Source organism: Mustela lutreola, chromosome 1, assembly GCF_030435805.1.
Source record: "Mustela lutreola isolate mMusLut2 chromosome 1, mMusLut2.pri, whole genome shotgun sequence".
NCBI lineage: Eukaryota > Metazoa > Chordata > Mammalia > Carnivora > Mustelidae > Mustela > Mustela lutreola.
The window spans coordinates 237,889,508-237,916,281 of record NC_081290.1 but is presented as its reverse complement, the minus strand read 5'-3'; the positions used below and the strand labels follow the sequence as shown (position 1 = coordinate 237,916,281).

General features: G+C 40.4%; 2 protein-coding genes across 5 annotated transcripts in view; one reads left to right on the top strand and one right to left on the bottom strand.

Moving 5' to 3' along the window:
- LOC131808816 (large ribosomal subunit protein eL39-like) overlaps positions 1–11,538 on the top strand; it is a 34,428-nt gene extending 22,890 nt beyond the window's left edge. For 2 of the 4 annotated variants that reach the window (XM_059134907.1, XM_059134928.1), the window contains exons 3-4: positions 7,750–7,869; positions 11,070–11,527. In XM_059134907.1, the coding sequence (XP_058990890.1) occupies positions 11,122–11,277 (156 nt within the window). In that variant the 5' untranslated portion in view covers positions 7,750–7,869; positions 11,070–11,121 and the 3' untranslated portion in view covers positions 11,278–11,527. Of the gene's footprint in view, positions 1–7,749; positions 7,870–11,069 lie in introns of all 4 variants that reach the window. The other 2 variants (XM_059134938.1, XM_059134918.1) reach the window with 2 other exon arrangements.
- Positions 1–26,327, bottom strand: part of NLRP14 (NLR family pyrin domain containing 14) — a 30,469-nt gene extending 4,142 nt beyond the window's left edge. Inside the window, exons 1-8 of the mRNA XM_059134951.1 lie at positions 26,268–26,327; positions 21,140–22,733; positions 17,645–17,809; positions 14,681–14,848; positions 12,425–12,595; positions 11,893–12,063; positions 9,351–9,521; positions 7,679–7,849 (exon numbers count right to left, since the gene is read on the bottom strand). Of these exons, the coding sequence (XP_058990934.1) occupies positions 7,679–7,849; positions 9,351–9,521; positions 11,893–12,063; positions 12,425–12,595; positions 14,681–14,848; positions 17,645–17,809; positions 21,140–22,733; positions 26,268–26,325 (2,669 nt within the window). The 5' untranslated portion in view covers positions 26,326–26,327. The remainder of the gene's footprint in view (positions 1–7,678; positions 7,850–9,350; positions 9,522–11,892; positions 12,064–12,424; positions 12,596–14,680; positions 14,849–17,644; positions 17,810–21,139; positions 22,734–26,267) is intronic.
- Positions 26,328–26,774: the final 447 nt, after the last annotated feature.

Below are 26,774 nucleotides of genomic sequence, written 5' to 3'. Positions count from 1 at the left end.
AGGAAACTTACATAAATGTGTGATCATTTTAAAAATTGAATCACAAGTCAAATCTCCACACAAAGGAAATTCCAGATCATATAGCTTCATCAGAAATTTCTACAAAGTTCAAGGAAGAAATGATTCTAATCTTACACAAACCCTCCTCAGAAAAAGAAAGAAGGATTACTCACAAACTCATTTTTTGAAAATACTGTAATCTAGATACCAAAACTTGATGGGAACTGCATAAGAAAATTATAACTTAATCTCCATTATAAACACAGATGTTAAAATAGTCCTCTATCAACAAAATGAAGTGCACGAAGTATATGAGATACCATGACCAAGTTGGTTTTGAGCCTCCCACCCCCATTCTAATATATATAATAAACATCAGTGTGATTTACCACAATTGACACATTTCATAAATCTCAACATGTATTCATAATTCAGAAAGAAAATAAAAAATTCTTAGCAAACTAAAGATAGGAACCTTCTTAAATTAATAAAAGAGAAGCACTGAAATTTTGACAAATTTTGCTTTTGACACTGAAAATAACACAGGGAAGCCCAGTATCTCCAGACATTCTATCACATGTCTTACAAGATACTAAGGCAGTAAGAAGGAAAAAGGAAAAGAATAGAAAAGGGGGAAAAAAACACCAAAACCCTGTTATTCTCAAAAGAGAGGACTCTACCTAGAAGATCCAAACAAATACGAATAAGCAATTATAATTAACTGCAGGATGTGATAAGTTACTGGATGTGAAATTAATATACAAAAACCCAACTGTGTTTCTATCTGTAAGGAATAAATAAAATGAAAAAATAACAAAAATACCCATTTCTGGGGAACCTGGGTGGCTCAGTGGGTTAAGCATCTGCCGTTGCCTCAGGTCATAATCACAGGGTCCTGGGATGGAGCCCTGCATAGGGCTCCTTGCTCAGTGGGGAGACTGCTTCTCCCTCTGCCTCTGCCTGCCACTCCTCCTGTTTGTGCTCTCTGTCAAATAATTAAACCGTTAAAAAAAAAATACCCTTTTCCAAATACTATTGCAATATAACAAGTACTTAGAAATAAAGTTAAACAGCAAAATAGAGGGCCACTACAGGAAAAATTACTAAGCTTTATTGATATAGCTAAGTAAATAAGGATCTATCATAATTGATAGGTTCAATACAATTCCAATCAAAATGCCACCTTTATGTGTAGGCATGGATACATGGGGAGGCTCACATGCACGTGTGTGTAACTTGGTAAGCCAATATTTAAACTTTTGTTTGGAAATGCGAAGGGAGAACCCAGCAACAGACCCATGCACCAATGTACTGATTTATAACAAAGGTGACCCTGCCAAACAGTGAGGAAAGAAAGAGAGTCATTAAATTTTTCCAGAAAAGATGTATCCACATAGAAAAAATATTAAACCAGACTGACCTCCAACCATATTTTAAAATCTCAAATGCTGGGGCGCCCGGGTAGCTCAGTGGGTTAGGCCTCTGCCCTCGGCTCAGGTCATGATCTCGGGGTCCTGGGATTGAGCCCCGCATTGGGCTCTCTGCTCCACAAGCAAGGTGCCTGCTTCTCCATCTCTCTCTGCCTGCCTCTCTGCCTACTGATCTCTATCAAATAAATAAATAAAATCTTAAAAAAAAAACTCAAATGCTTCATAAGTTGCCTTTTACATTTAGAAAATAGAAGGTCTTCAGAATCCTGAATTCAAATTTAGAATTTCCCAGTGTCAGAAAAATGTCCTGAACAATTACAAAAAGCACTAACAATAAAAGAATAATCTGATGTTAACAATTAAGTTCTTCAGTTCCATAAAAGACACCATACAGAGTGGAAAGAAAAGCCCAAGTTATTGTCACATATGTAAGTGACAAGGGCTCATAGCCAGAGTATACTGGAGGGGAAAAAAAAACCCTACAAATCAGTAAGGCCAAAAATGCCTCACCAAATAGAAGAATGAACAAAACACATGGAAAAATAACTTGACAAAAGAGGAAATACAAATGGCTTTTAAGCATCTGAAAAAAGTATCAAACCTCTAACCAGACACATATTGAAACCAAAGATGCTAAAACACACACCTAATTACCTAAACTTTAAAAATAAAATCAGACAAAATGGCAAGAACAGAGAACAGGAACTATCACACACCACTGGGGCAGAATAAATTAGTACAGTCTTTTTGATAATATCTGGTAAATTTAAAGATCTTTTCCCCATTATATAATAAATCTATCCCTATTTACCCTAGATAAATGTATACATATGTGCCTTAGAATTCATTACTGAAATATTCATCAACAGCACTGGTCAAAAAATAAATGAAAACAATACAAAAGTCCACCTATAATAGAATGGTTATTACATAGTTTGTGGTACAGTCATTCACTGGAATACTTTACTGTGATAAAAATGAACTAACTACAACTACATGTAACAACTGGATGACAAACGCATAACAATGAGCAAAAAAAAAAAAAAAACCACAAAAGAATATAGAGTAGGATTCCCTGTATATAAAATGCAAAACCTGGCAAAATTCAACAACATGTTGCTTAGGGCTATATACACTTGCAGTCCCTGTACGGATAAATAAATGATGGCCACAAACATCAGGATAATGTTTACTTCTTGGGGAGAAAGGAAGAAGCAATTTATAAGGGAGGAGAGGGGAATTTACTTTCCTGGGCGAATTCAGTTTATTGACCTTGGGTGAGGTTATGCACATGATTTTTTTTTTAAACAGTTTTATTTGCTTGTTTGTATGTATTTTATATTTCATAGTGAAAATGTTTAAAATATGAACTTGGCAGATCTTTATTTTTTTGTCTGTGTATAACCATTTTTTAAAGTTTTTATTTAAATTTCAGTTAACTTACAGTGTAGTATTTGTTTCAAGTGTAGAATTTAGTGATTCATCACTTGCATACAACACCTAGTGCTCATCACAAGTGCCTTCCTAATACCCATCACCCATCTAGCCCACCTCCCTCCATCATTCCTTGGTTTGTTCTCTATCATTAAGGGTTGTTTTATATTTGCCTTTCTCTCTCTTTTTTTTTTTTTAAATCTCACAATCCATCAATTGGACTACTAGGTATTTACTCGAAAGACACCAAAATACTGATTCAAAGGGATATATGCGCCTTGGTGTTTATGGCAGCATTATCAACAATAGTGAAATTATGGAAAGAACCCAAGTGTCCATCAACTAAAGAATGGGTAATGAAGATGTGATACACATATATACATAAAGACACATCCCCCTCCCCCCACAGAATATTATTTAACCCTTTGCAACAATGTGAATGGAGCTAGAGAGTAATATGCTAAGGGAAATAAGTCAGTCAAAGACAGACAAATACCATAGGATTTCACTCATGTGGAATTTAAGAAACAAAACAGATGAACATAGGGCAGATCTATAGGGGATGACTGGAGAAAAAGCCAAGTTATAGGCAATGGGATGGGACACACTGATTTCATGACTGTGGGGAAGGGCAGTGACCCCAATACCCAGGGAAGGAACATCTCAGAACCTTAAGGTGCAGGGAGTAGGAAGAACAATTAATGACTACCTTTCCTTCTCTAGACCCAACACTACTGCCTGGCAAAATGATGTGGTCTGTTTAAGTAGCCAAGTTTGTCCACATGGTATGAAAATAGAAAATCTCAAGTGGAATGGCAGGTCCTAACTATTCTGCTCTGTCTGATGTCATCGATGGCAGCCCTAGACCTGGACCCCTATCACAGGGGTACAAACATAATCAGTACAACTTTGTTTCAGTCTGACTGGTACAAATTCACAAGCTTCACCTGATGCCAGTACAGCTCTGAGTTATGCCATGTATGGCTAACAAGGCATCTGTAACTACTTAGTGACACTGCCTACCTACCTGACATAACCAAACCACTGTAATGGTGACCCAAATCAATAGAAAAACAGATTCCACACTGGAGTGAGCTGTGTTTCTTCAGGTTATATATTTTTTTAATTTATTTTATTTTCAGCATAACAGTATTCATTTTTTTTGCACCACACCCAGTGCTCCATGCAATCCGTGCCCTCTCTAATACCCACCACCTGGTACCCCGACCTCCCACCCCCCCCAACTTCAAAACCCTCAGATTGTTTTTCAGAGTCCATAGTCTCTCATGGTTCACCTCCTCTTCCAATTTCCCCCAACTCCCTTCTCCTCTCTAACTCCCCATGTCCTCCATGCTATTTGTTATACTACACAAATAAGTAAACCATATGATAATTGACTCTCTCTGCTTGACTTATTTCACTCAGCATAATCTCTTCCAGTCCCATCCATGTTGCTACAAAAGTTGGGTATTCATCCTTTCTGATGGAGGCATAATACTCCATAGTGTATATGGACCACATCTTCCTTATCCATTCATCCGTTGAAGGGCATCTTGGTTCTTCCACAGTTTGGCGATCGTGGCCATTGCTGCTATAAACATTGGGGTACAGATGGCCCTTCTTTTCACTACATCTGTATCTTTGGGGTAAATACCCAGTAGTGCAATGACAGGGTCATAGGGAAGTTCTATTTTTAATTTCTTGAGAAATCTCCACACTGTTCTCCAAAGAGGCTGCACCAACTTGCATTCCCACCAATGGTGTAAGAGGGTTCCCCTTTCTCCACATCCCCTCCAACACATGTTGTTTCCTGTCTTGTTAATTTTGGCCATTCTAACTGGTGTAAGGTGATATCTCAATGTAATTTTAATTTGAATCTCCCTGATGGCTAGTGATGATGAACATTTTTTCATGTGTCTGATAGCCATTTGTATGTCTTCATTGGAGAAGTGTCTGTCCATATCTTCTGCCCATTTTGTGATATGATTGTCTGTTTTGTGTGTGTTGAGTTTGAGGAGTTCATTACAGATCCTGGATATCAACCTTTTGTCCATACTGTCATTTGCAAATATCTTCTCCCATTCCGTGGGTTGCCTCTTTGTTTTCCGGACTGCTTCCTTGGCTGTGCAGAAGCTTTTGATTTTGATGAAGTCCCAAAAGTTTATTTTTGCTTTTGTTTCCTTTGCCTTTGGAGACATATCTTGAAAGAATTTGCTGTGGCTGATATCGAAGAGATTACTGCCTATGTTCTCCTCTAGGAGTCTGATGGATTCCTGTCTCACGTTGAGGTCTTTTATCCATTTTGAGTTTATCTTTGTGTACAGTGTAAGAGAATGGGTGAATTTCATTCTTCTACATATAGCTGTCCAGTTTTCCCAGCACCATTTATTGAAGAGACTGTCTTTTTCCCACTGTATATTTTTTCCTGTTTTGTCGAAGATTAATTGACCATAGAGTTGAGGGTCCATATCTGGGCTCTCTACTCTGTTCCACTGGTCTATGTGTCTATTTTAATGCCAGTACCATGCTGTCTTGGTGATCACAGCTTTGTAGTAAAGCTTGAAATCAGGTAACATGATGCCACCAGTTTTATTTTTGTTTTTCAACATTTCCTTAGTGATTCGGGGTCTCTTCTGATTCCATACAAATTTTAGGATTATTTGCTCCAGCTATATGTTTGTTTTATGTGAAGATATGGACCACCATCTTTTTTGGGGATGGGACTGGTTTGGGCCAATTTTTGCTCCCCTCTTTATTACAATGATATCAAGATCAGCAGGTCAACCCAAACCCCCTTTCATGAGTTGTAATAGATAACAAGGCCAATTGGTCCTCTCTGAGTCTCATTTAGTTGGCTGAGTACAGAATGCTGAGGGTATAGCTGAAATCAACACTGCAATTTGACCTCATTGTATGCTTGGAGTGCTAATGATAGTGGCCCTAATCAAACTGTGTAGGAGACAAATTAATCAGATTTGGCCCCAGCTTCTGTTGGTCAGATTGAGAGTGGCCAGTGGAATGGCATATCCATGTAAAAGTTAACCAAGACTATACTGTGCAGAAAAAGGAGAGATGAATATTTCAGGTCTTTTGAAAGACCCTGACAACTCTTCATATGGGTCATTTCTAGAGTGTGTATGCTGTGAGCAGCGTTGAAGGATGAGGTAATGTCTCCCTCCAGGACAAAGAGCAGGCTTGCTTAGTGCCTGCTATAAAATGATGGGTCTCCCAAGTTCCATGTTTCTCTCCTAGGATGCAACCCACTACCATGTGCAGGTGTCCATCCATGCTGTCCACATCCACCCAGTGGGATTTGGGTAGCAAAAGAAATGGACATAGAAACATTAGTGCTTATGCTGCCATGCAAAGAGTAATAAAGTCCTCAGTCTCTGATGGGATTCTGTGTTTCCTGCCAGTATCCAGGAAATACGGATAGGCTAGTTTACTAGGTTTATAAGCAGGATAAAACTAAATTCTAGACCCAGGGGCACCTGAGTGGCTCAGTGGGTTAAAGCCTCTGCTTTCAGCTTAGGTCATGATCCCAGAATCCTGGGATGGAGCCCTGCATCGGGCTTTCTGCTCAGCAGGGAGCCAGCTTCCTCCTCTTTTTCTGCCTGTCTTTCTGCCTAGTTGTGGTCTCTGTCTGTCAAATAAATAAATAAAATCTTTAAAAAAATAAAAATAAAAATAAATTCCAGACCCAACAGCTACAGTATCATCATTGTTGAGATAAAAATATATAAGCAGTCAATGGACACATAGGTAAAGCAAAGTAGCATTTTCTTGTAAGAATCAGAGATACATAGAATATTTGGGTTTCCCACATATGGAGCAAAATTCTTGACCCAGAGATCAATAAATCACACTATTTAAGTAAAAATATACTAGACAATATCCATTCAAGATTTTAAAAACATCTAAACAATATATGATTAAACATAAAAAGTACTCAAAACATAGGATAAGGTTTTATTAGACCACAGGCTTCTTAAGAGCATAAATAGTGGAGTATCTATGTGACTCAGTTAAGTATCGAACTCTTGATTTCAGCTCAGGTCATGATCTTAGGGTTGTGAGCTCAAGCCCTGTGTCAGGCTCAATGCCTGGAGTCTGCTTGGGATTCTCCCCCACTTCTCCCTCTCTCTCACATCTGCCCCTCTCCTGCTCATGCTCTCCCTCTAAGATAAATAAAATCTTAAAAACAAAACAAACAAACCAGCAAAGATAGCATTTCTCCAGATTAAAAACCATGAGCAAATTCTTTTTTTTCGAGAAAGAGTGCACATGTGAGATCTAGCACAAGCTGGGGTGGGAAGTGAGGGCAAGGGAAGGGAAGAGGGAGAGATAGAGAGAATCTTAAGCAGGCTCATGCATACACCCTGAGTGGAGCCTTATGTGGGCTTGGTGTCAAGACCCTGAGATCATGACCTGAGCAGAAATCAAGAGTCAGGCTGTTAAGCAACTGAGCTACCCAGGTACCCCCAAATCTTCACTTTAATTAGAAAATTCAAAGAGAGATGGAATATCTGAAGGATGATAGAACATGGAAGACCTTAAAGCAGGTACCATTTACTTAATACATACTAATACATACTCTGTCCAGGGCACTAAGGAGGACACAATAAATTGTGAATTATGGCTGCAATACTAACAGCACATAATACACAGTGATCCACATATTTGAAATTCAGATTCTCATTTCTGAGAGTAACTTACCTTCTGTCCCATTTATCATCCTTTCTCATGTACTAAATTTCTTCTAGCCATGCAGGCCACCAAATAGGTATCATTTTCTAATGGAAAACTGAACTTACCCAAGTCTCTCAATATTGCAGTTTGGATGTCTCAAAGCCTCAGACAGAACTTTTACTCCATAATCCTGCAGGTCATTGTGTCCAAGGTCCAGGCTCCGCAGGTGTGTGTTGTTCAGAATAGCAGAAGCCAGATCCAGACAACACGTACTAGTAAGAGCACAGCCCAACAATCTGCAAGAAATACAAAACAGGTGAGACTGTCAGTTGTGAAGCTTAATTAAATTATTCCTAGGAGAGAAGCTGAGGTATCTAAGCCTTTTTCCTGACCCTTTTCTCCCCACAATCCAGGACACATAGAGGAATGTCTAACGTTACCAGCAGAAACACATGGGATTTCTTAACGAGCTGAAAACAAAACAGTGGGTAAAGCTGCTTTCTCCCACAAATAACTTATACACACCAAGTTTCCAAATCAAGGGTATAAACACTTTTTTTCTCTCAAAACAAACAAACAAACAAAATAGATAGAAGTTTACCCAAGGAACCCACAGATCTCTGTGCTTTTAGTTTCTAATATATTTTTGAATAAAAATACTTTCCAAGAATCTATCTTAAAGTGCTGTTTTCCAAGAAGCAGCAGACTACATAGAAGTTATTTCTTTCAATAGGGCATTCGAGAGCATGCAGAATCTGCCCTCAAGTGTTCACTTTCCATATTTCATCCCCATCCTACTCATCAAGCATACCCATCTTTTTTTTTTTTTTTTCCTTCCAAATCTGCCACACCTAGCTTCAGGTCCCTGCTCTCTTCCTACCTTCTGCCAAGGGTATCTGCACACCACAAAATCCTCTTCATCTTTTAAGGCTTAGGTAACTCAGTAGCCTCTGTCCCGCTCCTTGCTCCTTGAGACTTTTGTCTTCTAAGAATACGTGGAATACGTTGTAACTGGCTTTGTCCAATAAGTTAACAGCATATAAGTATTTAAATATTTCTGAAATACTATTCTATGAAAAGGAAACCTCCAAGTCCTATCTATACAGTAATAACAATTACATATACACATACCACACATGTAAATACCCACCCACAGAATAAGAGAACATAGTAATAAAAACAGTTGCTTAATGAGTGGCTTGTTGAACATTTTTAGAAATTCCCTTCCTAGTGGGCACCTAGGTGGCTCAGTCCATTAAGCATCCGACTCTTGATTTTGGCTCAGGTTACCATCTCAGGGTCCTGAGATCAAGCCCCATGTATGGCTCTGCTTGTGGCATGGAGTCTGCTTGAGATTCTTTACCTCTGCCTCTGTCCTAGCCTCCCCACTCATGCATACATACTCTTTCCAAAAAGAAAAAAATTCCCTTCCTGTTTTTTAAAAATTGACCTAGTTATAAACCTGAAAGAAAAATTAGTAGGGCACAGTTTCTGCCTCATGGATGTAAGGTAGAGGAGACACAGTAGACTCACTGGGGTACAACCAAAAAAATATATAAAATGGCTGTTCAGTCTGTTGTCTCTGGTCCTCCTTCCCTGAGGGAGGTTGAATTAATGTATTAACTGTTTAAGAAAAATCTGATGAACATACTTCCCCACTTGTCTCAAGCAGGGTGAGAGAGAAGGAATCAGCTGTTTATTCTTCTCTCTGACACACACTCAGCTCATCCTTCTTTCCTCATCTCCCCTACCCTCACAGTAGTCAAAGCACCCAAAGAAAGGTCACAAAAGACCTACGCCAGCTTCTGAAGGTGACAGCTTGGATGCTGAAAGGCATCACACAGAAGCTTTACTCCATCATCCTGTAGCCAGTTTGACCCCAGATCCAAGTGTGTCAGGCTCCTGTTGCACAGGAGAGCGGATGAGAGATGTTCACCACTAAGCGAAGTGAAGTGGCAACGCCTCAGCCTGTAGGAAGGACAGTGTGAGTGAAGATGGAATCACTGCTACTGCCCAGAGGTTCTTATCTTTGGGAAGATTTCATGCTCTGGTCCCTTATATCTATTTGCCAACACTCATCTCATCAAATACCCTCCACCCTTGTTTTTCAGAATGTTTCTTACTATAAATGAAATGTTAGCCTCTTTACACTGGGCACAAATATAGGGCCCAATTGCAGAAGTAGCTACATGGAGCAAAAGAGCAGGCATTTGGAACAGAATGGGAGTAAGCACAGAAAAGTATTTTTGTACATAATAAAAGTGGCATTTCTAATCAGTAGGGAAAAGATCTATTATACCATAAATAACTTGGGAAGGCAGACCTGACATATAGGGGAAATAAGTTTAAGCCTTATAACGAATTAGGAATAATTTAACATTTCAAAAATTAAACCATAAAGTGTGTGACAGTTTTTTTTTTTGAAAAAAGGTATTTCCAATTATCACAAAACTGAGAGGTCATGAGGAGGATTTTGACTTCAAAAAATTTTAAACTTCTGTATTCTAAAAATGACCATAAGAAAGTTAGGAATTGATGTACCATGCTAGGTAAATTATTTGCAACATATAAAAAATAATGACTATAAGGTCTATGTGCTTATTAATAACCATATTATATAACATACATAACAGAAAACATCTAGAGGAAAATTAAATCCATGAAGAGATAATTCCTAGAATAATAAAGGCCAAAAACATCTGAAAAGATACTCAACAAATTATTTTTAGTTATCTTCAGTTATCTAAGTAATATTGATAAGGGGCTCCTGGGTGGCTCAGTCAGTTAAATATCTGCCATCCATTCAAATAATGGTCCTGGGCCATCCCCACATTGGGCTCCTTGCTAAGCAGAGAGTCTGCTTCTCCTCCCTCCACCTGCCGCTTCCCCTGGCTTGTGCGCTCTAAGACATAAAATCTTTAAAGAAAATAATATTGGTAAAAAAAAAAAAAAAGTAGATACCCAGTGAAGATCTTAAAATGTAGGCCTCTAGACTGCTGAGGAAATATGAATAATCTGGAGAAAATTTAACCGTATCTAACAAAATAAGAATTTTGGCTCATCAGTTCCATGTCTAAAATTGTCTAAGAGCCATGAAGAAAATAATCACACTGTGATCCAGCCATACCATGGGATGCTGCATTTCTCTTTAATGGTGCTCATATACATATGTATAGATCTCTCTTCTAAGTCCAGAATATGGAGCTGGACAGGCAGACTTTAGTCCTGAATCCATCATCTTCTTGTGAGCATTAGGCAAGCTACATAATCTTTCTAAGCCTCCTATTTCCTACTGTCCAGTAAGGCACTTAGAACTCAGGTGGCCAATTTGACACCATCAGGTATTTTTGTACAGATTAAACCAATTTAGCACAGGGCCCAGCACAGAGTAAGGACAGAATAAATGGCAGTTATTGAAACTATCATCCTTGTCATCTTATCATTATGGATAACAGATGGGAAAAAGCAAGGGACAGAATATGTTCATAACATTCTCCCTTTTAAAATATATTTCAGCTTTTTCTTCCTTTTTGCTACCATCCTGGTGTGTGGTTGACTATTCCTCGCCATGTCTTCTCACAAGACTTTCAGAATCAAGCGATTCCTGGCCAAGAAACAAAAGCAGAATCGTCCCATTCCCCAGTGGATTCAGATGAAAACTGGTAATAAAATAAGGTACAACTCCAAGAGGCGTCACTGGAGAAGAACCAAGCTGGGTCTGTAAGGCATCACACTTCATGAGATGGCACACATATTGAAGCTGCATGAAGCTCACATGTTCCTTCCCCCCACATGTTCCTATCCTATCACTCTGTTAACGTGAGCATGAAGCTCACATGTTCCTCCCCCCACCACATGTTCCTATCCTATCACTCTGTTAACTTCCCTCCTACCTGGCCAATAGACATGTTTTATCAGGGAAATGATTTTTCTCTGTTACTATGCCTTTACCTCACTAAGTTGGTTTAGTAATAAATGTGAGACCTTTCAGTTGAACTGCCATTGTGTTCTTGATTTGTGAAGTACTGAATTCCTCATTTGTCAGATCTCACATAGCACTGTTCAATAGAATTTTCTGCAGTGATAGAAATGTCCCATGACAACCAAGTGGCTAGGAGGTGCCTGGGTGGCTCAGTCAGTGAAGTGTCTGTCTTCTACTTAGGGCATGATATTGGGGTCCTGGGATTGGAGCTCTGCATCAGGCTTCCCGCTAAGTGGGGAGTCTGTCCCTTGCCCTCTGCCCCTCCCCCAATCGTGTTTTATAATAAAATCTTTTAAAAAATAAAATATATTTCAAAATGTAATATACATGGAAGAATGAACACTAGTAGATTCTTACACGAGGCTCTGGAGATTGCACTGTGGGTTTTTCAAAGCATCAGTCACAAATTTTATTCCATCATCTCCCAAGATATTGTCCGCCAAGCACAAATGTGTCAACCTTTTGTTGTTGATGACAGCCAAAGAAAGATCCTCACAACCAGCTACTGTGAGGCCACAGCTTTCTAGGCTGAAGGAGAAACACAGGAAGGGAGCAGTCAAATCACAAAGTTCCTGTTTCTCCTCTCCTTTGTAGGGACACTAGCTGGTATTTACACCCCCTATACTTCTACCATAGAATCAAAATGCCACTGCAGCTATGTACAGAGAAGAAAAGGAGGAAAACAGTAAAAATAAGCAGTCTTGAAGAAAAGTAGCATTTAAAAGCCAAATAGAAGAGGAAGCAAAGATAGCCTTCATGTAGAGTTCATCCAGGCTTGACAAATGAGCCAAGTGGTGTCAAGGCCCATGCGGTTTGCCCTATCAGCTCTTCACTAAGCCACACCAGGACCGCGCAAAGGAACCCAGGAAAACAAATTAGCAAAACTCACGACAGTCTCTCTAGGTGACACTTGGGATGTCCTAAGGCCTCACACAACAGCTTGATTCCATCATCCAATAGGTGATTGGTCGACAAATTCAGAAATCTCAGGCTCTGGCTTCTGAGGAGAGCCTTAGAGATATTTAGACAGCAAACTGTAGTTAGGTTGCAGGATTCCAAGCTGGAAAACAGTGCAGAAGAGCAGAGGACCCTCCTCAGAGAAGAGCTATGACCACCACTCACCAGCTAGAGGGTGTTGTCTCCCAGGCTTTGTGACCCATTCTGAAGACCAGCTTCCCTCTGGAGTGAGTTCTTTAACTAGGACATGGCTCTGATAATCAGGAAGTGGAGGGGTAGGAGGCTTGTCTCTTCTATCCCCACCTCCCCTATTCCCTATGAAAATATGTATTTATTATTTGTGAGTGAGCAAAGCATGCATATAGAGGAGGAAAAAGAGAAAAATCCTTAAGACCCCCTGCTGAAGGGCTTGATCCTACCACCCTGAGATCATGACCTGAGGAAAATCAATAGTCGAATACTTAACTGACCAAGCCACCCAGGTGCCCCCCTAAAAAATATTTTTAAATGATAATCTTTTTTTAAACTAGGAGACATTTCCTCCAACTACATACAACATGGAAGGTGGACTGAAGGGCATTGTGTCCTACCACTCTGACTTCTGAAACAAATGGGCAGAAGTCAGGAGCACAAGTTGTGATTCCCACAGTAGCAGACCACTTACTTATACATGGGAGTCCGTTCATGTTTTATGAGGAACCCAGTCCTTGAGAGTAAAAACAAGAAGTGAATCAAAAATAATAGTTTCAAAAATAAAGTAGGGAGGGGCGCCTAGGTGGCTCAGTTGTTAAGCATCTGCCTTCAGCTCAGATCATGATCCCAGCGTCCTGGGATCCAGCCGGCATCCCACTCCCTGCTTAGCAGGAAGCCTGCTTCTCCCTCTCCTGCTGTGTCCCTCTCTGTCAAATAAATAAATACAAACTTAAAAAAAAAAATAAGTAAAGGAGGGGAGAAGAAGAAAGGAAGAAGTGCATGTAGAGTCCACACTTTTAGAGACTCCTATATTTAGAGACCACTTGTCCTGGGAGAAGGCAGGGCCTGATACCAGCTCTTAGTAAGAGGAGGCAGGGGGCAGCAGGTTCTAGGAACTTGGGAGTTGCTCTAGTTACTTCTTTGAATCAAGCACTTACCAACTTAGTTCCTCAGGAATTGGTTCTCTTCATCAAAATAAGGGTGTACATAGGTAGGAAAGAGAAGCTCCCTCCTCAGTCCCGAATTAGACCTCAGTGGATGACTTAGGATACAGCCTAAGGCTGAAAACCCCAACTTGCCCTGAAAAAGTGTTACGGACCGAACTGTGTTCCCCAAAATTCATGTTGAAGGCTGAACTCCCAATGTGACTGTATTTGGAGACAAGGCCTTTAAGGAGATAATTAAGGTTAAATGAGGTCATAAGTGGGGACTCCTGATTCAACAGGACTGGTGTCCTTACAAGAGAGGCACCAGGAATGGGCACACACACACAAAAGGCACGTGAAGGCACTGTGAGAAAGGGGCTATCTACAAGCCTAAGAGAGAAGTCTCACCAGAAATGCATCCTGCCTGCACCTTGATCTTCAACTTCCAGGCTCCAAACCGAGGAATAAATTTTTCTGCTTAAGCCACCCAGTCCGTGGTATAGAGTGATAAAAAGGGGTGGGGGGAGGGCAGGGGAAACACCTGGGTGGCTCAGTTGGTTAAATGCATGCCTTTGTCTTGGGTCATGATCCCGGGGTCCTGGGATCCCATGGAGCTTCCTGCTCCACAGGGAGCCTGCTTCTGCCTCTGCCTCCCTCTCTGTCTTGCATGAATTAAATTAAAAAAAAAAGTTAGACTGAGTCTGCTTATCACTGCCCCCACCCCTTACCATTAGTGCATTCTTTCCTGAAAGCATTCAAAGATGCAATGAATACACATATGGCTGCACTTAAATATGAAAAATTTTAAATCCTTATAAATTCTAGGTTTTTTAAATTTAGGAAATGGAGAGATGGAACTGTACAATGCGGGGAGGGGGGCAGTCTTCAGTATGGGGATGGGACCAGTTAAAAGTCCAATCAGGAGGAAATCACCCTGAATCTACTGATTTCTGCTATTCCATATTGTGAAAATAAATTGAAGCTGGCCTGATGAACAGCAAATCAGGGCTGTAAATGTCTGTTTGGATGGATAAAAGTCTCAATTACAACAAAAATAACTCACAACTTACCTCAGATTCTGTAGTTTACACTCTGGGTGTTTCAAGGCTTCGCATAATGACTTTACTCCATTGTCCCCTATATCACTCCCTTTCAGGTCAAGGTGCATCAGATTCTGGTTGTCAATCAAAGAATTAGCAATATCCTGACAACCACCAGGGAAAGAAAGAAATCTCAACCTTCAGAGGAAAAATATGCAGGAGGAATTACAAAATTATCTCTGTCCTATTTACAGTATTCCCTTGATCTTCAAATCCAACTCTTTGATATCTAAATAGTCCTGTTATTTCTTATCTTACTTGGAGTTTCTCTTATTTCACGGATGGTTATAAAGTTTCTTAGTAAAACAGCTGGGTTACAACTTAGATGTCCATTACATCCTGACAACTGATATTCTCAACTTATTTTGACCTTGGAGAAAAAGAAGGTGGTAACATCAGGAAAAGCAGAAGGGTAGTTTCTGATCTCAATTTCAATAGAAACTACTGGAATAATGGGGGGATATTCCAAATATTTCAATTACAGCATTAGTTCACAATATTTATTTTAAAGATTTTATTTATTTGACAGATGGAGATCACAAGTAGGCAGAGAAACAGGCAGAGAGAGAGGAAGAAGCAGGCTCCCCGCTGAGCAGAGAGCCCGATGTGGGGCTCCATCCCAGGACCCTAAGACCATGACCTGAGCCGAAGGCAGAGGTTTTAAACCACTGAGCCACCCAGTCACCCCAGTGCACAATATTTAATCCTTTAAATAACCCAAGGTGAGTTCATAGTTAATATCAAGTGTTTGATGTGCATCATTAGCAAAACATATTATTGCAAAATATGCTGTCATCTCATGGACTCTGTTAGATGTACAGAGATAGCCCAAAGCTAAATTAAATACACCCATCTTTCTTCCTAGTTATCTGCTACTCAGGCACTGTTAGCTATATCTGATCTTTTTTAAGTGCCTCTGCTAGCCCACAATGCCCAGTATGTTCACACTGCTAACTGTTCAAAAAATCCCTTTGTAATATCACCTCTCCCCCCTTTTGTCTACCACCTACCCCTCACCCTCACCCTCCTTCAGGCCAGGCATAAGAAAACAAAACTTTCACCTACTTACAGCACTAGCCATCATCATCTGATAAAAATGCCTAATGTAGGGGCACCTGGGTGGCTCAGTGGGTTAAAGCCGCTGCCTTCAGCTCAGGTCATGACTCCCAGAGTTCTGGGATCGAGCCCCATATCGGGTTCTTTGCTTGGCAGGGAGACTGCTTCCTTCTGTCTCTCTGCCTACTTGTGATCTCTGTCAAATAAATAAATAAATAAAATATTTTTAAAAATGCCTAATGTACTTATTAAATGCAAACTGAAAATGCAATTTCATGTGTTAAGGAAAAGGGACTTGAGAAAGGAAGGCCACTCTATGGTGGGAAAGACTAAGCTGCCTTCATGGTGTCGTCCCCCATGGAGCCCTCACATTGTAGAAGAGGAATCCATTTAGCCCAAAAGAAAGCAATAGCTCTTGTTAGGGGTTTAGACTGGTGACATTCATGGAAAGGGAAATGTAGGGGAGATGTCTGGGGGCAAAGGAAGAGGATTTCCTGGAACCCCTTAATCAGGACTTCTGCACAGTCACCTACATATCCACATGCAAAACCAGGCCAAATCTGATTACTTGGAACCTAAGGACAATCTCACTAAAAACATGGAGGTTCCAAGGAAAATACTTAGGGGGAAGCCTGCCCACCTCAAAAAAGAACATCAATTTCCAGTACTAATGATTTGTTCAGCACTCAGTACATATTCCTGAGCACTGATTACGCAAAAGTTATGAGCACTAATGGATGGCCACTGAGTACAGGCATAAGTAGGATCAGTTCCAGCTCCCAGTAGTCAGTGGACAAGGTAGAAAGATGTGTAAACCAGCCCATGTAAATAAGTGACAGGGTCTGTAGAATCAAATTAAGGCATAATAACGACTGAAATAGCAAATGTTGGCAAGGATGAGGAGCATCCTATACTGCTGGTAAACCTGAAAAATAGTATAACCACTCTCAAGAGCTAGTTGGCAATTTCCCAACAAGTTAACACCCATCTGTGAACTAACAATTCCATTCTGAAATACTAGCCCAAGAGATGAAAACCTGTGTCACACAGAAAAAAATGTGTCCGAATATAGTCCTAACAGCCTTATTTCATAATGGCACCAAACTGGAAACAGCCCAGGGGTCTATTCAAAAGAGAATGCTGGAGTCGGTCTATCATACAATGGCAGGTGTATCAATAATGAACTACTGAAGCATACAACTACCTACATGGGTAAATTTTTTTAAGTATCATGTTGAGCAAAAGAATACTGACACAACAAGTACATACTGGCCATATGAAACAATCTCAATCATTTACAGGAACAGAACAAGCTAACCTATAGCAATAAAAGGTTAGAAAGGGGTTGCTCCTGAGACTGGATAGGGTAAGAAAACTGAACAGAAGTGAGTAGAAGGAAATTTCAGGTGATATGTTTTCTATCTTATTTTGAATACTGCTCACTAGGTGTACACAATCATCAAAAAAAAAAAAAAAACCCCAGAAAACAAAATAAAACAAAAATGAGATACATCTGTGTATTTTATTAAAAGTAAACTACTCAATAGAAAAATAAAACAGTATGCTCCAGAACTCACCTTTGAAATTGCTGTTGAACTGCCTAGAATGCCTTATCTCTTTGTTGTTCTTCATCTAGGAAATTCCTTATCAAGCCTCAAAACCCAGATGTCGACAGCTGCTACACTCCATGCAATCTTTCCCAGAAGAAGCTAGTTATGCCCCCACATCCCCAGAGATTTCCACTGTGGTGTTCTTAGAGTATTCTACACAGAGGATTTTAAGTATTTATTACTGGATCTACCTAATAAGTAGCAGCAAGAGGTGGGCCAAAGAAAGAAGTTGAAATAACTCCACAAAGTGTTCTCATGCCGAACTTACAATAGTTTTTGTAGTTTACAGTTTGGATGCCTCAGTTCTTGATAAAAAGTCTTCATGGCTAATTCACCGAGGTTGCTATGACACAGTTCCAGTTCTCTCAAGTGCTCATTTGTATGAAGCACAGAACAGAGATCTTGCCAACAATGAGTAATGTGACCATCATCCCTTTGCCTAAACAATCAAGGAAAAAAAAAAAAAAAGACAGGTGTAGCTCTTTCAGCCCATGCAAATCTCAGAAGATGGTATCAGGTGGAAGTAAGCTATTCTGGAAATGGCGAGTGCACCATTGCCAGCCTGGCATGGGCACAGTCCCCCAACAGTCTTCCTCTTGGCACTCCAAGAGGCTTTGTTTGCTCAAAAACTCCCTCACCCCTTCAACACACAAAGTTACACTAGAGAGACTTTGTTTTGGAGGATGAGACTTAGGAAGGATGACAGAGGTCTTCAAATGCCCAAAAAGCCAGTATCAAGAAGAAAAATAATCTAAGACCACAGAGTGAGTATAGGAGTAGTGGGTAGAGATCCAGACACAGGGGTGGAGGTTAAGAACCACAGTTTACGAGCTGCAGTTCTCCAGTGTACTAGATACCTGACTTTAGGTAAATCACATCAGTGCTATGAACTTTGAGATTTCTTCATCTGTGAAATGGAAATTCTGTCTCCCTTCATGGGATTGTGAGGATCTAATAGTCAAGTTAAGTGCACACACAAAAGCACTCTAGATTTGTAAGTATTAGGCATACTTTCAATAAGCTTGTTATAAACAAAGGTTAATAAGGAGCAAAACAGATCGCCTTATAAGCGTAAGCTCTGGAACAAAACAGTCCTGAGCCCCAACTCTGCCATTCGCTAACATGGGTGATTCTGGCAGTGCTACTAATGTTATACTACTTATGTTAGTATGTCTCCACTGCTGCTCTTTGAACAATGAAGATAATGGTATCTATTTCTTAGGATTACTGTGAAGATTCAGTAGGACAATCTATAGAAAACGCTTGGCAAATGTTTTCTGCTGTAAATGCTTACAACTGATAGCTGCCCTTATTCATATTAAAATATATAAAAATCTAGCATGTTGCTTTATACAAACAGCTCCTGTAGGAGAGGGAAGAAGTATCTTTTTCCTTGTGCCCTCCTACCTTCTAGAGGGGCCCTGTAAATTGGACTGACAAATGACAGATTAATAAGAGAACAGCATCCCAGTTATATTAGCATGTGCATTGTGGATACACATGGGTGAAATTTGTGAGGAGTAACTTAAAGGGTTAGGTAGAATTTGGAGTTTATATAGTTAATTTAGCAGGAAAAAAGCAGGGGGAGAAAAGTCACTTGTAGAAAAACAAATGACTTGTTGGAAAGATAAATGTACCCTAAAGAAAAAAGATGAGACATGATAGTTTATGACAGTGTCTGTCTGGTTATGGGGTCAACTTCTGTCTCTACGAAGAAAGTAGAGAAATTGCTTCCAGGGAGGGGATTTAAGACAGTTGAGTTCTTTTTGGAGGCTCTGCTTCTAGGCAGGTGAGGCATTTCAGGAACTCATATGCCTTCAGCTCAAAATACTTATGGGAATGCCTAAGTGGCTCATTTGGTTAAGCCACTGCCTTTGGCTCAGGTCATGATCCCAGGGTCCTGGAATCAAGTCCCACATCAGGCTCCTTGCTCAGTGGGGAGCCTGCTTCTCTCTCTGCCTCTGTCTGCCACTCTGCCTGCTTGTGCACTCTCTCTCTCTCTCTCTGACAAATAAATAAATAACCTCTTTAAAAAATACTTCTTATGGAAAAGTGGCATATTTAGGGGTGGCATATCCTGATCTCCATCACTAGTCAATAAATACTGACTCTCCCATATCTTACTTACCTTGGATTGGATAACATTGCAGGGTTCTGTCTCTATATCACCTGAAGTCTTAAATTTGACAAAACTAGGTAATAAATCATTCAAACATTTAAGTGCTTACTATGTAGAAATGCCATAGGATATAATGGTGAACAGGAGAGATGCTGTTAAATTTACAACATTGTTATATTATAGAAGACACTAACCCACCTGTAATGTGCCTCTTAAAGCACTGGGTTCTCAGACTTAATTTAGCAACAATGCCAGCTCTAATATTAGGTTACACTAGGACACAGGTGAGGGGAAGGCAGCATGAGGACTAGCAATATAATAGCCAGAATGCCTTCCTAATATTATTAGGCATAAAATACACTCTAATGCACTGGGTTCAAATCACAGCTCTGATCAGAACCACTAAGTCAGAATTGAGAAAACAGACAAGATTATTTACAATACCCCAAGGACAGTAAAGATCACAGCATCCCAGCCTATGATTCTACTCCCACAGCAGAAAAGAAATATGTAGGTCCTTATAAGAGACATGGTTCTGCAACTGTACGTAATGGTAGTGAGGCAACGTGGGTCAAGTTAGAAAACCAAGGACTTAACAATCAGTTTGACCTCTAGTCAAGTTGATATCTTCTTGATACCTCAGGGTTTTTACTAGTAAAATGGAAATAACAGCATCTTCCTGGGATTGTTGAGATGCATTGAGTTGAGACTCAGAACACTGTTGGGTATGTGTCAAGCAGAAGCTAGCTACTGTCTGATGTGTGCTTGAATCAATAATGGTACACTTACTTTATAGGTGAACTACTGTGAATCGCAGTTTTGTAATCCCAAAAATAGAGATATGCTTTTGACCAGCATCAAATAGGATAATTGGTTAAATATCCCATGTGCTATATAACTATATGTCACATAGTAAGCCCTCAATTTCAGTTAAATCTAGAGATAATCCCATAATTCAATTCTTCCCTTAGACATAGACGGATAGAGTCAGAAAAGGAACTCATGGAAGGGAAGAAGGTAAAATAGGCTTCAAATGCTAATGATTCATTTATTCTTTCAAAATATTCATTCAACTCCTACTATTTCTTATCCAAATCAGACTCTCCTGTTACATGTTAAAGGGCTGAGACCTTTCATGAACTACAAAGCAAAGGATGACCTCTGTCTAGGCAATGGGGAAGGTGAGCTAGGTTGGTAGCTTACAGAGGAACAGAGCCCAGACAGATGCCCTGTGTCAACTAGCTTCAGCAAGAAATTCCTGGTCTCTAGTCCTTCTAGAGTGCATTCTTTTAAAAGTTAAATATATGTTCCACAGTGGATCCAACTTTGTGCTAGGTCACATGCCTCCCTGAGGACTAAAGATTATTTCTAGTTGTTAAGATTAAGAGGGTTGCCAGGTAATTGCTGTCAGCCACGCCCCTTTTTTGAGATTGCCCTCAGACCAAGACAGTCATTTCAGGCAAGTTTTTGTCCTTTTCCCATCAGTAGCCACAACTGGTCAATATGGGTTTTGGTGTTTGGCCTCCTTGCCTCAAGGTGGGGCAACTCTGAAGGTAATCCTGGCTCTGGGACCTCAGCTAAACAAGTCCCCTCCCCTCTCTCTGGTGAAATTTCCTTCCATCACTCCCAGGACAGGGCACTTACCAAAGTGCAGCTGGGCGGCTTGAGTTTAACATTGTCTCACATGACACAGTTACAGACAGTTTAACGGCCCGTAAGTATTGGCAGTGCTTAAGGCAGAATGAAGACACAAGCAAGTGGACTTTCTCACAAACATCAATAACAGCCTTTTGGAAAGGTTTCATTGCCTGGCTTATAAATGCTTCATCTTGAGTCTCATACAGACAGAGAAACAACTCCAGAAATTCTAACTGTGTTGGAAAATGTTCACTCTTCCCCAGGATCTCCAGCCACTGAAGGATCTTCCCTTTTATCTCCAGTGACATTGTACAGTTCAAAGTTGTCTCCAGTTGTTTCACTAGATCTTCATTCAAAAGGCCAAACAAAAAGCATTTCATCTGTGTCAAATGGGGATCTTGGCCACTGTTGGCTTCAAGCAATAGCTTCACATCTTCAAATGACTGAAGGGAACGGTCCCTGGTCTCCCAGTTGTCTTTCAATACATAGAACATAGCTGCAAGAAACTCCTGAACATGCAGGTGGGTAAACACATAGCAATTTTCATACTCCGTGTCCTTTTGAAGGATATTCCTGTCCAGGAAAATCGACACATCCGATTTAGTTAACCCATGCTTTCGGAGATCTTCCCTGTAGAACACAGATGTCAGAGTCCACACTCCTCTGGCAGCCAAGTGGCACAGGCTCCTCAGTTGGGATTGGTTGGGTATACTAGTACAGCTTCCATCTACTGGTGCGAAGAAGCTAGAGATATAGCAGGTGAACAGAGTGGTGGTTGTTTTGCAGGTTAATGAGACATCACCACCCATCTCCATCTGCTGATCCAGATAGGTGCAGATGGCGCAGCATACCAGGGGGACTTTGCACATGCTGAAAAGCTTCTCATTGCTTCTTAGTGAGTTGAATACCTGGAAGGCCCTCTTCTTGTCTTCAAAAAACTGATAAATATACTCCTTTCTTGCACTCTCGGACATACCCAGCAGCTCTACAGAACGCTGGTTCTTCAACAAAGGCTTTAGTTTCTTACAAGCTGTAGGTCTCGTTGTCACCAATAAAGATGACTCAGGGAGCATCACTTTCCTCAGCAGACTACTCATAAGGAAGGACACTGGGTGTACCTGGGTCCAGTCTTCACATAGCACAAATTCAGGTTCCTCAAAGGCAAAGTTCAGTTCATCAAAACTATCAATAATAAAAAGGAGACTACTTGGCTCAGACATTATCCTTTCAATAGGACCTTCCCTGCTGGGCCAGTCCTTTGATATCATTTGAACAAAGCTTTGTTCTCTCAACTGGTTGATTTCTCTTGCATTGAAATAAAAAACATAGCTAAACCTCTGCTGATAGAGATTGCCCTGGGCCCAATCTACTATTGCTTTTCTCACCAAGGTTGTTTTCCCAACTCCAGCAGCCCCCTGGAGCACGACAGTCTGGGGCTGCTCACCGGTTTTCACATCCACGTCGAATAGATGTTCCAACAGTTCTTGATGTTCCTGAGCAACTCCAAGATGGAAATCTTCAGGTTCTCCAAACAAAGACTTCTTATCCCACATGATACAAAATTTTTCCTTTATTTGGATTCTGTATTCTGTTCCATCACCTAAGTCAGAATATAGCAGGGAAAAACAAAACAAAACAAGAACCCAAAGATATATATGATCAAGGCAAATTCTATGAATTACAAAATTACAGTGTTAAGAATACTCTACTCGGCTCAAATCAAAGTGCAGCTGGTTTATTTAATATTTTTATAAAATTTTTAATTTATTTGACAGAGAGAGAGGGAAATACACGGAGAGAGCAAGCACAAGCAGGGGAGAATGGCAGGCAGGGGAGAAGTGGGCTTCCTGCTCAGAAAGGAGCCGGATGTGGGCCTTGGTCCCAAGACCAGGGGTCATGACCCGAGCCGAAGGCAGTTGTTCAACTGACTAAACCACTTAGGCACCCCAAGTGCAGCTGGTTTAGATAAGAATGTAAGTAAAACAAACAGAAAACCTGCATAAGAAACTGAAAAAACAAAACTGAACATGTAGAAGGATGACTTTGGAGTAGAAAGTAAAAATTAGATTCACTCTACAAATATGTTCTCTTAATACAAATACCATATGATTTCACTCATATGTGAAATTTAAAAAACAAAACAGGGGCACCTGGGTGGCTCAGTGGGTTAAAGCCTCTGCCTTCGGCTCAGGTCATGATCTCAGGGTCCTGGAATCGAGCCCCGCATTGGGCTCTCTGTTCAGCGGGGAACCTGCTTCCCCCTCTTTCTCTGTCTGCCTCTCTGCCTACTTGTGATCTCTCTGTCAAATAAATAAAAAATCTAAAAAGAAAACAAACAGGTGAACACAGGGGAAGGGAAAGAAAAATATGAAAACTGAGAGGAAGACAAACTGTAAGAGATGCTGGACTCTAGGAAACAAACTGAGAGTTGCTAGAGGGGAGGTGGATGTGAGATGATGGGATAATTGGGTGAAGGACATTAAGGAGGGCACTTGATGTAATGAGTACTGGGGTTATATGCAACTGATAAATCACTAATTTCTCCCCCTGAAACTAATAGTACACTGTATATTAACTAACTTGAAATTAAATAAAACAAAAAAAGAAATTTTTCTTTGTACTTTTCCTCTACAGAAAAAAAAGAGGACTATATGGAGGACCTGAAGATACATATGAATCCACAGATCAAAATAATCCGCTTTATAGTAAAACATTAATAGAAATGAACATTGAAGCATAGCCTGAAGAATATTAAAAAGAAAAGAAAAGAAAAGAAAAGTATTCCCTTTCCTAGATATGTCTCCTCAGGCTTGGGAAAAAAAAAGCAAAAATAAACTACTGAGACCGCAAGAATATAAAAATCTTCTGCAGAGCAAAGGAAACAAATCAATAAAACTAACACACAACTTATTGAATGGGAGAAGATATTTGCAAAGGATGTACCTGACAAAGGTACAAACTATATAGAGAACTTCTACAATTCAGGGCACCTGGCTTACTCAGTCTGTGGAGCATGTGACTGACTCTTGGTTGTAAGTTCAAGCCCCATGTTGGGTGTAGAGATTACTTAACATTAAAAAAAAAAAAAAAAAAAAAAAAAAAAAAGGACACCTACAACTCGACATTGAAAAAATAATCTGGTTAAAAATGGGAAGACAAAGGGGCGCCTGGGTGGCTCAGTAGGTTAAAGCCTTTGCCTTTGGCTCAGGTCATGATCTCAAGGTCTTGGGATCGAGTCCCACATCAGGCTCTCTGCTCAGCAGGAAGCCCGCTTCCTCCTCTCTCTCTGCGTGCCTCTCTGCCTACTTGTGATCTCTATCTGTCAAATAAATAAATAAAATCTTAAAAAAATGGGAAGACATGTACATGAAAAAGTGCTCCACATCACTCAGCATCAGGGAAATACAAATCAAAACCACAATTAGATACTACCTCACGCCAGTGAGAATGGCTAAAATCAACAGGTCAGGAAATGACAGATGCTGGCAAGAACATGGAGAGAGGGGAACCCTCCTATGCTGTTGGTGGGAATGCAAGCTGGTGCAGCCACTCTGGAAAACAGCGTGGAGGTTCCTCAAAAAGTTGAAAATAGAGCTACCCTATGACCCAGGAATTGCACTACTGGGTATTTACCCTAAAGATACCGATGTAGTGATCTGAAGAGGCACATGCACCCCAATGTTTATAGCAACAATGTCCACAATAGCCAAATTATGGAAAGAATCTAGATGTCCATCAACAGATGAATGGATAAAGATGTGGTGTATACACACACACACACACGAATACTATGCAGCCATCAAAAGAAATGAAATCTTGCCATTTGCAACAACATGGATGGAACTAGAGGGTATTAAGCTGAGTGAAATAAGTCAATCAGAGAAAGACAATTATCACATGATCTCCCTGATATGAGGAATTTGAGAAGCAAAGTCAGGGGTTGTGGGGAGTAGGGATGGAAAAAATGAAAAAAGATGGGATCGGAAGGGAGAAAAATCATAAGACTCTAAATCTCACAAAACAAATTGAGCGTTGCTGGAGGGTGGGGGGCAGGGATAGGGTGGCTAGGTTATGGACATTGGGGAGGTTATGCTATGGTGAGTACTGTGAAATGTTTAAACCTGACGATTCATAGACCTGTACCCCTGGGGCAAATAATACATTATATGTTAATAATAAAATTTGGGGGGCGCCTGGGTGGCTCTGTGGGTGAAGCCTCTGCCTTTGGCTCAGGTCCTGGTCTCAGGGTCCTGGGGTAGAGCCCTCTATCGGGATCTCTGCTCAGTGGGGAGCCTGCTTCCCCCCCTCTCTCTATGCCTACCTCTCTGCCTACTTGTGATCTCTCTCTGTCAAATAAATAAATAAAATCTTTAAAAACAACTTTTTAAAAAAATGGAATCTCCAAAGAACACCTACAGATGGCCAACAGATACAAGAAAAGATGCTCAATATCACTCAACATCAGGGAAATGCAAATCAAAACTATACTGAGTTATCACTTCACACCAGTCAGAATGGCTCAAATTAACAACACAGGAAACAACAGATATTGCTGAAGATACGGAGAAAAAGAAACCTTCATGCACTGTTGGTGGGAATGCAAACTGGTGCAGCCACAATGGAAAACAGCATGCAGGTTCCTCCAAAAATTAAAAATAGAATTAACATATGATCTAGTAATTCCACCACTGGGTATTTGCCACAGAATAGAAAACACTAATTCAAAAAGATATGTGCATCCCTATGTTTATTGTAACAGTACTTACAATTGCCAGACATAGAAGCTCCCAAATGTTTATTGATAGATGAATGGATAAATAAGTGGTGTATGTACTATGGAATATTACTCAGCCGTAAGAAGAATGAAAATTGGTCATCTGCAACAACATGGATGGATCTAGAGAATATAATGCTAAGTGAAATAAGTCAGAGAGACAAATACCACATGGTTTCACTCCTATGTGGAATTTAAGAAACAAAATAAATGGAAAAAGAAAAAAAAGGAAAACCAAGAAACAGACTCTTAACTATAGAGAACAAAATGATGGTTACCAGGGGGGATGGGTGGAATAGGTGACGGAGATTCAGAGTATACTTATTTCCAAATCTGAAAACAGAGGACGCATCTACTCACCCTGCACTGTCTCCTGACCATCTTGTTCCTCTTGTGTCCTGGCATCATCTGGTCCCATGGTCTGGGCTGTCCCTGTGACAGGTTCCAACAGGATCATGAGATTTACCAAAAGACAAGGGGGGCTTTAGTGACAGCTAGAACAGGGGCTAGAATGGTCCTCGCTGGTCCAATTCTATGACATCTGGGCTTAAGAAAATAGGAACCAAGAGAGCTTCAGACTCCACAGCTTAGCTAAGGGAAAAGTGATGTGGTATGAGCACCACTGGAGCAGGACCTCTTGCCAGGCCCTCCCACCATCCTGTCACTCTAGTCTAAGTCTGTCTCCTGTCTACCTGGACCTTCCAGGAATATGGTGAGGCTTCTGGGAAATAATGAATACAACTTTGTAGGTGTAAGGCCTTGTAAAGAATATAAGAAAGAAATTTTTGAGGTCTGTAATATTTCATACTTAGGAATGCAAAAAAAAAATCAACATGGCTTATGCCCCTTGATATTTTACCCATTCCT